Here is a 13,297-nt window from a genome sequence, read left to right on the forward strand (position 1 = left end):
GCGTACACCACAAGTTCCCATGCAAAGGTTGTGATCTATAAAAAACAAACTTAATGGGAGAATGGTATTGCAGGGTGTGATCTAAGGATGATTCATGTACTCACACTTGCAGGTGATCTGTGATTTATAAAGGAAACATTGCTTCGTTTGACATTTTTTGTCGTATGCCATTTTTGGCTTTTGTGCGTACATAGACTTTTAGTATGGAAAGTAGTGTTTTATAACTGTGAGCCCCTGGTCCAGATTCATCTGCTGTCTGGGTTCCCTCTGTTCTCGGATCAAATTAGGTAATGATTTCAAGATCATGTTTCAAAGATCAAAATTACTTGTTTGCACCTGAAAGATTTCAGTGGCATTTGTGTACCTGTCTCAGGTAAAAAAACAGTTTTGTGCGAGGCGTGCTGCTGTCATAAGTGTATCTCTCACGCCACCTGGTGTCAATTGTGTGTAACTTAAGTAAAACAAGCTCACTTAAAGGGATAGTTCACCCAAAAATTAAAATTCTGTCATTACTTTCTTATCCTCATGTTGTTCTAAACCTGTATGAATTAATTTTTTCTGATGAACACAAAAGAAGGTGATAAATGATGGTAAGCACACAGATGAATTATCGACTTCCATGGTAGGAAAAACAAATACAATGGAATTCAGTCATGTGCTTACCATCATTTATCAAAATATAATTTTTATAATTTATCACAATGCTTTCAGAATATTTGTTTCCTACTATGGAAGTCAATGATACAATCACATGTGTGCTTACCATCATTTCTCAAAATATCTTCTTTTGTGTTCATCAGAAAAAATTCATACAGGTTTAGAACAACATGAGCATGAGAAAATGATGAGAGAATTTTCATTTTTGTGTGAACTTTTAAGCAAAGAAATACATTTTTTACCAAAATATTTTTAAACAGTTTAGATGTAAATGTATTTATTCACAATAGGAGCGAAACATAATGTGTTCACCAAGAAAAAATAAAGACAAAGATCTATTTATTTGAAAAGTTCTGTTGATATGGAAAATAATATAAAGCTTAGTACTAGTAGTGTAAATATTTTTGGACCTAAATCCTTTTTTCTTTGAAGCTGTACAGTTAGGCTACAGTGAGTTTTCCTCCATATTGAAAAGAAAAATAGAGAAACAACTTAACAAGAATGATGAAATATTTTAGTTGTTCACAGTATCTTGAGCATTTCTTTAAAAAATGCATCACCTTAATAATCTTGTAATGATAGTTCCACATACACGCTTCATTCACACATGAACAAGCACAAACTAATCTTTGTAAAACCTTCCATTCAGTCATACAGCAAGTCCACAAACTACCTGACAGACAATCTTCCATAAAATATTAAAAATGAATTTGTACGAGCAGTCACGTGAAATAAATGGCTTTGATGTGGGTGGCTCTGAACATCATTCTGGGATGTAGGAGAAGCCGCTTGCTTAGAAGATGCCGGGCAGCAGACGGTAAGGCACCGCGGCAGTGTAGCGGTCCCAGTCCTTGCTGTATTTGTTACTGCAGCGATGCTCATCACGGATACAGCGATGTACCAGCAGGATGGTCATGTAGACGATGTAAAAATACGGCAAGATGTGCTCGCCGCCGCAGGCCATGCAGTACGCCAGCGAGCCCATCAGGTCGCCCGTGTAGTTCATGTGGCGTGCCATCCCCCAGAAGCCCGAGGTCATCAGCTTGCTTTTGTGAATGCCGCTATCGGCCGACCGGTAGGAGCACTCGATGAAGGTGGGCTTCTTACCCCAGATTTTGCAGTTGCCATCCGTGCGACGGAAAAGGTCTTTCTGATGGTTGGTTGCACGGAAGATGTAGTATCCCAGCAGACCCAGGATGAGGACACCTGCAGCGTGGGGTGTGGAAAGCTGGATGGGGTTGTAGACCAGGTAAAGGCCCTATAGCGCAGGAATGAACGGAAACGTAAATGGTAACATCTATATGACATCTACTTTATTTTTTTGCAAGGAAAGGACAATGCAACAGAAAGTTACATATTGGCAATATTGCCGGAAACATCACCAGACATCTGCTGAGAAGATACAGACCTGTAATGTGTAAAGGTAAGGAAGCCAAACGCAGTCTCCCCAGCCCAGGTACCAGCCAAAGTGATCATGGCAGATGTCAATAGTTTTAAGGTACCAGGCTTCATTCCAGAAAAAGTCCAACACATAGATGGCCTTAGAGAAATAAAGAAGAAATGTTATATAGGATCGATAAGGATCGCAAATAAGCTTTTCTGTAGCTCAGCTGATGGAGCAAATAAAAGCATTAATAAAAATACACTGCATAGAATTACTTTCTTACTTGGTATTTTTGTCTTGTTTTCAGTACAAATATCTCAAAATTCTTAAATCAAGATGTTTTTTTCTTGATGAGCAAAATTACCTTAGAAAATAAGGCTAGTTTTTAGGGAAAAACATACAATTTAAATACAATTTGGGATTTTTTTCTTGAATTAAAGTGACACCATGTAATTTTTCAACCTTCATAATAAATTTTCAAGACCCTTGTGATAGTACATCGACTTTAAATAGGTTGAATGACATGTCTACCATAGCCTGACGGGATCTTTATCACTTTTACTCGTATTTTAAAACTTAGGGTTTCTGGTAGTAACCAGAGCACAAAAAAAACTACAAAATTCGACTGCTTTACGGCATACGTCACTTCCTCCACACAATTTGTTTTTAACGTGAATTTTGCTGGAGGCTACTTAAGGAGTGTAGAGAGCAGTTTCTATTATGTGACTCTGTGGTAGGCTTGCCGCGATAGTCGGTGAAACAGTGATAACCGGTGCTTCAGCCTCTCACCGGTTATATCACTTGCCCACCGCGACACCGTCTTTCACCGTCGTTTTGATATTTTCATGTAATTAAATCATTTAGTTTCGTTACTAGAGAGCAAACACTTACAACTGAATGTGTCTGTTGTCTGAATTCAGCGGGGCTGAACGCGCGTCACGTCACAGAGCCGCAGGTGTCAGATTTCATTTATTCCTGTCAGAGTTTGCAAGGCGAGCTGACTGACCAGATGATGACAGAAGCCGCGTGCTTTGCTCGTTTTTGTTATAATATACATATATGATGTTTAATATAAGCGAGATCGTTTTGTTGTTGTGTTTTTCATCAAGAAAAACATTAAACCCATCATTCAAGCAGCGCTTTTATGGAGAAGTAGCCGGTTGCTCTGCTTGGGACTGGCGGGTTCTGTGAGAATTACCTGCGCACATTGACTCAAGCACTTAAGTAAACCAGCTGTTGCACTCACATTGCACGCAAATTCATAGGCGATTTAACGCAGCTTACCCAAGCGATGCATTTAAACCGTTGCATAATTCAAAAGTGAAAGTAAAATGTGCACGTCTGCATGCGCATTTATAAGCCCCTCCCACTCGATGATACCGGGATCACCGAGTTTGTGACGCGCTGATTAACCGGTGGGAAAATTACGTCACCGCGGCAACCCTACTCTGTGGCACAGTCTTTAGTGTCACGGACCTATGACACGGGCGACCCGGGTTCGATTCCCCTTTAAGGCAATTTTTTATATAAACTGTTGATTCATACATAAATGCGATGTTCTTTATAAATTACGGCGATTATATTGCATATAGTTCCCTGTATTCAGATGCTGTGTTCACGTATTTACCTTTCTTTTACTGTGTCTATGATATTTACATTACAATCCAGGATGCTATAGCACTCAAACTTGCTCACAGTGTAAAACCAAACCCTATTCATTCACCAATCAGATCCGAGCGTTTCTCTCTTCTATCTTCCTCAATTGCTGCGTTCCGCTGTCACTCGCGTGACGTATTACAAAGCGGCAGACCTAAACGCATCGGTTTACTTGGATTTGGAGCGATTTTCACACAAAAAAGCGGAATAACGAGCGCCATTGCGGAAAATCCTGGTGGCGAGGGAGAGAGAGACGATGCAACAATATTTGTTTGGAAAAAGGCAAGGAAATACGTCTGGTCGTTTCTGAATTGGAAGGCTGCAGCCTCTGGAGGTCAAATATGCAGGCTGCATACGTCATCAAGCCTGGTTTATTAAGGTAAACTGAGCATTACATTCGCAAGTCATAAGCATACTGCAACAATTTACGATTAACTAAGTATAATAGTCAACTTTGTAATTGTTAATATTGTGAAATAAGACAGTCTTGATGACGTATACAGCTTAGAAATACGACATCCGGAGGCTGCAACCTTCAGATTGAGAAATGGCTTCTGCAACTTTTCTTCCTCATCAGAAAGTTGTAACATGACTGCGTTTCTCCCTGTTGTCTCAAAATGTTGATCGTTTAGCATTTTAAATGTTTAGTTTTTAGTTTAGTTTTAAGGTTGGCCAGTTCCTTTCCTTTGCGACAGTGCTGCGGCGCTTGTGGGCTCTAGGGGCGCTAGAAGTGAAAAATACGTGTCTAGCACCCCCTAGTGGCCAAAAAGTTTCATGGTGTCCCTTTAAGCGTTTAAGACAAAAGGTCAAGATTTGCTTTTTACCCTATTGGCAGATTTTTCTGTTTGTTTTAAGCAGAAGTTTACTTACATTTTATATTATATTTCTTATGTCATTTTGCTCATCAAGAAAATACAAGGAAGGATTAGGGCCAATCTAAAATTAAAACATAAAACCTTCTTGAGGTTAAAGTCATTATAATGCAGTATTTAACTAGTAGTTTTTAGATTAAAAAAAGTCTAAATAAATGAAATAATGATAATATTTTGTAATATTTCTAGAATTCAAGTCAATGTAACGAAAATAAAGTCATAATATTTTAAGATTAAAGTCAATATAACGTGAATAAAGTCATAATATTTTAAAAATAAAGTAAATATAACAAGAATAAAGTCGTAATATTTCGATAATAAAGTTGATATAACGAGAATAAAGTTGTAATATTTCTAAAATAAAGTCAATCTAACGAGAATAAAGTCAATATAACGAGAATAAAGTCGTAACATTTCGAGAATAAAGTCAATATAATGGAAATAAAGTCAATATAACGAGAATAAAGTTGTAATATTTCAAGAATAAAGTCAATATAACGAGAATAAAGTCATAATATTTTGAAAATAAAGTCAATATAACAAAATAAAGTCGATATAACGAGAATAAAGTCGTAATATTTCGAGAATAAAGTCAATGTAACGAAAATAAAAGCAATATAACAAAAATAAAGTCGTAAAATTTCGAGAATGAAGTCAATATAACGTGAATAAAGTCATAATATTTAAAAATTAAAGTAAATATAACAAGAATAAAGTCGTAATATTTCTATAATAATATAATGTAACGAGAATAAAGTCAATATAACGAGAATAAAGTCGTAACATTTCGAGAATAAAGTCAATATAATGGAAATAAAGTCAATATAACGAGAATAAAGTTGTAATATTTCTTGAATAAAGTCAATATAACGAGAATAAAGTCATAATATTTCGAAAATAAAGTAAATATAACAAAATAAAGTCGATATAACGAGAATAAAGTCGTAATATTTTGAGAATAAAGTCAATGTAACGAAAATAAAAGCAATATAACGAAAATAAAGTCGTAAAATTTCGAGAATAAAGTCAATATAACCAGAATAAAGTCAATATAACGAGAATAAAGTCGTAACATTTCGAGAATAAAGTCAATATAACGGAAATAAAGTCAATATAACGAGAATAAAGTTGTAATATTTCGAGAATAAAGTCAATATAACGAGAATAAAGTCGTAATATTTCAAGAATAAAGTCAATATAACGAAAATAAAGTCAATATAACGAGAATAAAGTCGTAATATTTTGAGAATAAAGTCAATGTAACGAAAATAAAAGCAATATAACGAAAATAAAGTCGTAAAATTTCGAGAATAAAGTCAATATAACCAGAATAAAGTCAATATAACGAGAATAAAGTCGTAACATTTCGAGAATAAAGTCAATATAACGGAAATAAAGTCAATATAACGAGAATAAAGTTGCAATATTTCGAGAATAAAGTCAATATAACGAGAATAAAGTCATAATATTTCAAGAATAAAGTCAATATAACGAAAATAAAGTCAATATAACGAGAATAAAGTCGTAATATTTCGAGAAAAAAAGTAAATGTAACAAAAATAAAAGCAATATAACGAGAATAAAGTCGTAACATTTTAAGAATAAAGTCAATATAACGAAAATAAAGTCAATATAACGAGAATAAAGTTGTAATATTTCGAGGAATAAACTCAATGTAACAAAAATAAAATCAATATAACAAGAATAAAGTCATAACATTTCGAGAATAAAGTCAATACAATGCAAATAAAGTCAATATAACGAGAATAAAGTCGTAATATTTCGAGAATAAAGTCAATATAACACAAATAAAGTCAATATAACGAGAATAAAGTCGTAATATTTTGAGAATAAAGTCAATAAACGAAAATAAAGTCAATATAACGAGAATAAAGTCATAATATTTCGAGAATAAAGTCAATATAACGAAAATAAAATAAATATAACGAGAATAAAGTCGTAATATTTCGAGAAAAAAAGTAAATGTAACAAAAATTAAAGCAATATAACGAGAATAAAGTCGTAACATTTTAAGAATAAAGTCAATATAACGAAAATAAAGTCAATATAACGAGAATAAAGTTGTAATATTTCAAAGAATAAACTCAATGTAACAAAAATTAAATCAATATAACGATAATAAAGTCATAACATTTCGAGAATAAAGTCAATATAACGCAAATAAAGTCAATATAACGAGAATAAAGTCGTAATATTTTGAGAATAAAGTCAATATAACACAAATAAAGTCAATATAATGAGAAAAAAGTCGTAAGATTTCGAGAATAAAGTCAATATAACGCAAATAAAGTCAATATAACGAGAATAAAGTCATAATATTTCGAGAATAAAGTCAATATAACGAAAATAAAATCAATAACGAGAATAAAGTCGTTATATTTCCAGAATAAAGTCAATATAATGAGAATAAATATAACTTTATTCACGTAATTTTACTTACTTTGACTTTTTTATCAAAAAACTACAAGTTAAATCTCGCATTATAATGACTTTAATCTCAAAATGTTTTTATTTTAGCTTGGCTCTAATTCTCCTTGGTAAGAAAATGCATCTTAATTTATGAATTAAAATAATATGTAAGAAAGTCATTTTTTTGCAGTGTGATAACAAAATTTGTGACCCTGGACCACAAAGCCAGTCATAAGTTGCACAGGTTTATTGGAAGCAATTATCAATTTTTTAATGCCAAAAATCATTAGGATATAAAGTGAAGATCATGTTCTTATCCTAACAAACCATACATCAATGGAAAGTTTATTTTTCAACTTTTTAAGATAAGACTCTTATGACTGGTTTTGTGGTCCAGGGTCACATTTGGAACATCTTTAAAACAATTTAGCAATTACAATGCATGCCATTAATAAACCTATCTTTACAGTTTCCTGTATAATAATTTGCAGTTGGCCCATAGTGCCACCTTGTGGCTACATGACTTACTTGCAAAACATTGACCAGGATCATCGAGTTTGTCACGTAACCGTACAGCTCCTGCTGTTTAGCAGCATAGGACAGGTTGATAAGAGTCCACGCTACGATACCCGGCCGTCCGTTGAAGAAAAGCTTAAAGTCGAACCATTTTCCTATACGTGGGTTAAACTCAATTCCCATCATGTAATTGTAGAAGACGTTGCCTGTGAATTTACTGCAAAAGTGAAACAAAACAGGACAGTTCAGGACTTTAAAACCAATGACATTATAATTCTGTATATGTCATATGTATTCTCACCAGTCCTCTGGATTGGTGGGAAACAGATAAGCTTTGATGAAAGCGAAAGTGGACACGATGTAGCCGAGGATGTTGGTGCACCACAATAAAGGGATCCAGTTGTCGATGATGATGGTTGGAGAAAACCAGTGGAAGTATCGTGCATTGGCCACCCACAAAACATGAGTTATTATCCAGCACTGTAAACCGTTGACCTCATATTTATTAATTAGACCTAAGAGAAAACAAAACAAACACATTGGATAGTCCTGGACACTGCGCTCGCAACTTAAAGGTCACGGGTTCATGCAAGAAAGCATTTGCTATGTGGTTGTTGCTAGATGTTGGCTTACGGTAACTAATCCGAAACTATTGATCCCTTATTTTTTAATACCTGCCGGTGTTCGAGCACCATCCTGAACTCCTCCCACATAGCCTGGCAAGATCTTGTGCAGAATATCTGGAATGCACATGTACAACACAACCTAATACAGAGACAAGCGTTACAATTCATGGCAAACCTATACAAACTTTGTTTCAATCTGTACTTCTGAGGTTCTCCAGACCTGAAAAGTGACCCAGGAGGCGTAGATCTTGGCAGAGGCCCACGAGAAGGACGGGGCTCGATTCCAGATAGTCAACAGGGTGGTGTCACCGTTGTAAAGGTCCAGTAATGGATGGGTGATGGAGCACTGGTACTGATCGCATGCCATGATGAAGAAGAAGACGATGAAGGGGGCCAGACATAGCAGCAGGATCACGCCTGTCAGGGAAAACCAATCCACCTCCCTACAAAGAAGATGAACATTAGAAACAATACAATACTAACGGCAAGCCACTGTTATGAACCTTAATCTATAATTATCTATATATAAATGCCACCTCCATTAAAAATGAAAAAATTATATTGATTGAATGCTCTCGGCACCTATTATACTTTTATCAAATACTTTTGCTTCATAGAATCCATAGTATCCAAGTGTGCACGATAAATGAATTGGATAAAAAACCGTGGATCACATTCAAACTTGGGTCCCTTGTTGGATACAACCCAAATGTGGAAGTAACATGGACCACAGCGCCCCCTAATTTGTGCCTTAGTTTCTTCATTTTTACATTCAGACTTTCATTGTTTGCAAGGTTTTAGTGGCATCTTTAATTCAATTCAATTTATTTTATATAGCGCTTTTCACAAAAGTTAATTGTTTCAAAGCAGCTTTACATTAATAGATGTATGAAAAGCATAGAAAAACAAGCATAGTAATAATGTAACGTATACAGTAAAGTAGTAAGTTAAGCCAAAGGTGGCAGATTCTCCAGGGGATGAAAAAAATGATTTTCATCTTTAATGATTTTGCAACTGTTTACTAGGGTGATTCTCACGAAACCATTGAAACACCACGGCACTAATGATTTTAGCTTTAAAATGTGTAATATAGTAACATTTAAAAGCATCAGAATTAACACAATACTGTGTTCTACCTTGCACAATGTGTGATTTCAACATAAGAATTTATAATTGTAAATTTTATCTCATTTTCTGTTGAAATTCTCATTACCGCAATGTGTCCGGCTGTGTTTGAACATGCGTTATGTTGTAATTTAATCAAATTAACACAAAAATATTAAGAAAAAAAATAAATGGATGTTTTGCTAGACTACTTTAGATGACAGAAAAAATATTTACTGAATATTCATGTATAATAATAATGAAGAAAAATTAGGAAAATTATGTGTCCATGCCTGATGTTCTCATCCTCCGCAATACTTTTTGAGAACAGTTTAAGCACACATGCAGAATTTTAATAAAGTTTGATTTTGAGTGACCAAGCACATGGACCAGTTACTTCAAGATGGCTACCAGGTAAGATCATTTTTTTTACAGTTAATTTGAAATATTGTCTTGTCAGAATGCTTATACGACATTTTGATTATCATTACCGCAACAAATGCTTATTAAATGTTAATTTAATTAATAGAAGCATAATACTTTGATTTTAAATGCATGTGCAGAATCTCCAAATTATGTTCTTTCAGGTTTGTCATGTCATTTTGAAAATATGTCAGTGTTGATGTTTTCTGACTGTTGCGGTAATGAGATTTTTTAGGACTAATTTTTTTAATTATGTTACAAAAAGTGTTAAATGATAAGTAAAAGTTTTTAAATTAATGTTCTCATTTACTCCAGACTTTGTTTTTCAATGTCAGGTGGGAAAAAAAGTAAATTTAAGCAATTTTTACATTTTCATGCTTGCCATTTTTAAAACCAAGTTTTCGTGAGAATCACCCACTATGTCTTTTCCAAAAAAGTGGATTTATTTTAAAAGTGATGTTTTTTGCCAAAAAAGCTTGCATGCGTTATAATGGTTTTGCAGCCGAATACATTAAAATTTGTTCAATTACAATGAAATAACTAAAATGACATTCATGAAAATAAGGCATTATGGTTACTGTTTTCATTGCCATTGAAGTGAACTCCTCATATTTACTATTAAAGGGATAGTCCGTCCAAAAATGAAAATTCTGTCATCATTTACTCATTATAAACCTATATCAATTTTTTTGAACATGAAGGAAGATATTTTAAGGAATGTTTGTAACCAAACCATTCGTGAGCTCCATTCACTTCTATACTAGGATAAAAGAATAATATGGAAGTGAATGGTGCTCCTGAACTGTTTGATTACGAACATTCCTCAAAATATCTTTTACATGTTCATCAGAACAAATACATTTTTACAGGTTTGTAACAACACAAGAATGAGTAAATTATGACAGAATTTTTATTTTTGAGTGAACTACCCCTTTAAAGCATATTCAGGTCTATTTCATATTAAACATTAATATATATTACTGTACCAAATAATCAATATGTGTCAAATATATGTTTTGTGTGTTATTTTTGCTGCCAGTAATTGTTTTTAATTAATTATCTGACATTCTTTTAAAACTTTGTCTATTAATATCTGGTTTGGTGAAAAGAGTGCTTTCTGTATGAGAGTTAAATATTATTGATAAGCCTTAAGTATGCAACCTTGTTCACTCAGCATTGTTGAGATACTGTATCTGTAACACCTGTACTGAGGTCAAGGCTATACTTTGATTCGCTTGCAATTCATAGTGATACAATACAGTGCTTTAATTCATATTTAGCAAAACGCCTAAATAATTTGTTAATTTCAAAAGAAGAAAACGTATCTAAAAATGTCTATACTGAATGTGACTGATCAATGTTGAATGTAACTAATAATCATGCTTATTGAATTATATTTCATTCATGAAGACCTGAACATTACTGTCTTAATATACATGCAGTATCTGTATAAGCAGAACATATCTGTGACTTACCACGCTCTTCCCCATTGTGCCGGCTCCTTTGCTCCTTTGTTTCCTACACCTGCCCCGGCTCCATTGGAACTGCCCTTATGGCGCTTTCTTACAGAGCTGGATGTAGTCATGGATGTCTGATGGGGTGAGATGTTAAAAGCCGTGAGAAAGAGAGAGTGAGACCTTTGAGAAGTATCCCTGACTCTCTGGGGCAAACTGGTATAGAGTAAGTGATCCAGCCCCCTAATTCAGTGTAAAGGGAACAAAGTTCACTGAAGATAACAGAGATAACACAGAAGATAATAAGTTAATTGTATATGATAATGGATGATATTAGAAATTGCACGAGAGTAGGGTTGTGCAATTAATTGCCTTTTTTTCCATTTTTGATTCAAAAAATGACAAAAACAAGACAATCGAGGTTAAAGGAATAGTCTACTCATTTTTAGTGATGGTCGTTTTCGAAGCACTGCTTCATGAGGCTTCGAAACATTTACGAATCTTTTTTTTTCGAATCAGTGGCTCGGAGCTTGTTTCAAACTGGCCCAAGTCACGTGATTTTAGCAAACGAGGCTTCATTACGTCATAACTGTTTCGAAAGGTTTCGAAAATCCGACGATTCACCACTAGGGGGAGTTGATCACATGACCAGTGTCTAATATGTTTCGGTGAACTCGGGCCAGTTTTATTATAAAAGTTCATAAAACATTTATCCTTCTGACTAATAACACAGCCATTTTGTCTATTTATTGTTTATAGACAGATTTAATGACAAAAATGTGCATAATTAAAAGGGTAGTTAGTTTTAATCATTTGTTTGCCCTAAATAAAACTAAAAACACATAATACACTTTTAAATATGTCTAAATTAAGTTAAATAATTGTGAAAACGAACAACCCGATAACTTAGTTTTGGTAAACCATTCGCTGCAACCATGTGAAAAAAAAGGTAGCCTAATTGAAATGTGTCTCCCCTTGTGATGTCAGAAGGGGATAGTACCGCCCCTTATTCTGCACTTTATCCAACCATGGCACTGCAATTTAGTGCAGAAATCAACTCATTTGCATTTTAAAGGACACAGTACACACCCAAAAAAAAGGTACATTTAACCTATTTAACATGCAATAAATTATCTATATGGTATTTTGAGCTAGAACTTCACATACGCACTCTTGGGACACCACATATTTATTTTACATATTAAAAAGTATTGTGAAATGTCCCCTTTAAGACTTAAGGTATAATTTATGAACTGCAAAAAGGGTGTATACTGTTATATTCTAAATAAGTGTTTGGCGTGCCATACACATTGACCTTGCATGCAGTTGCTCAATTATCTAAATGTGAAATAACCGGTTTTTAAAGTGAAATACGACTCCGATTACGTCCTCCTGCGCCTAAACTACAGCAGTATTGATAGTGTAATTATTGTGACAGCTGCTGTAATTACAACGAAAAGTCTACAGTCACTAAACTTTACTTTGAAGCAGCTCGTGTTACATTGAGTCTATGGTCTAAAGTCTTCTGTATGATAAACGTGGCTGTGAATTAGTGAACAACCAGTAGGAACAACAATCGCGTGCATGCACGTTTACAGTAGATCGTTATATACAGTACATCAAACTATTATTTTATACCGTGAATAAAACTGCATTAGTGGAAACGCATAGCAATACTCTTATTTAACGTTATTGTGCTGCACACAGGCAATGCATCTTGTGGATCGATCTTTGAATATGCTTACGTTATAATAATAGCAAAGATGCTTAATACAATTTACATATATACAAGCAAATGTACCTCAAACATACAAATTTAACGAGTGCTTACTGTTATGTGGGTGATGCTGCGCCACTTATCACGCTGCCCAGATGTTCCGTGATGTAAACACCTAAAGGGGAGTCGCTAGTCTCATTCTAACTCCACCCACAGCGTTTTAAATGGCCAATCAGAAAAAAGAAAAAGCACATCTGCATCAGTGATTGGACAACAGAGACCTGAACCCATAGCGCCTGATGAGCTCAGCCAAAATGTATCATCAAGAGCATCCATGTGCGCCACATTTACGCAGCAACAATAGAGCTATTCCAAAAGGCAAATATTTAACTTATTACAGACATAAAGAGTGTTTTAATTTACGCAGAAATAAACAATGCATATTAAATATAGCTTAA

At 34.3% G+C, this 13,297-nt stretch overlaps 1 protein-coding gene across 2 annotated transcripts; it reads right to left on the reverse strand.

Moving 5' to 3' along the window:
- Window positions 1-979: 979 nt before the first annotated feature.
- dhcr7 (7-dehydrocholesterol reductase) lies at window positions 980-13,100 on the reverse strand. 2 transcript variants are annotated; one of them, XM_055214344.2, is made up of 8 exons: window positions 12,954-13,100; window positions 11,144-11,259; window positions 8,362-8,584; window positions 8,190-8,280; window positions 7,817-8,030; window positions 7,528-7,732; window positions 2,066-2,197; window positions 980-1,915 (listed from the first exon to the last, which is right to left on the reverse strand). In XM_055214344.2, the coding sequence occupies exons 2-8, from the start codon at window positions 11,251-11,253 to the stop codon at window positions 1,451-1,453; spliced, it is 1,440 nt and encodes a 479-aa protein (XP_055070319.2). In that variant the 5' UTR covers window positions 11,254-11,259; window positions 12,954-13,100; the 3' UTR covers window positions 980-1,450. The 2 variants fall into 2 exon arrangements, with proteins under 2 accessions (XP_055070319.2, XP_055070329.2); XM_055214354.2 differs by having other exon boundaries at window positions 11,144-11,365; window positions 12,954-13,008.
- Window positions 13,101-13,297: the final 197 nt, after the last annotated feature.

This window comes from Misgurnus anguillicaudatus, chromosome 21, assembly GCF_027580225.2.
Source record: "Misgurnus anguillicaudatus chromosome 21, ASM2758022v2, whole genome shotgun sequence".
NCBI lineage: Eukaryota > Metazoa > Chordata > Actinopteri > Cypriniformes > Cobitidae > Misgurnus > Misgurnus anguillicaudatus.

Bases quoted from the DNA above. Each gene is read 5' to 3' on its own strand.
- dhcr7 (XM_055214344.2), bottom strand. From the start codon at position 11,253: ATGACTACATCCAGCTCTGTAAGAAAGCGCCATAAGGGCAGTTCCAAT. The intron at 8,281-8,361 runs GTCTGGAGAACC...TCTCTGTATTAG, and splicing joins CCTCCTGGGTCACTTTTCAG to GTTGTGTTGTACATGTGCAT. The intron at 1,916-2,065 runs GTCTGTATCTTC...CCTGCGCTATAG, and splicing joins CTTACCTTTACACATTACAG to GGCCTTTACCTGGTCTACAA.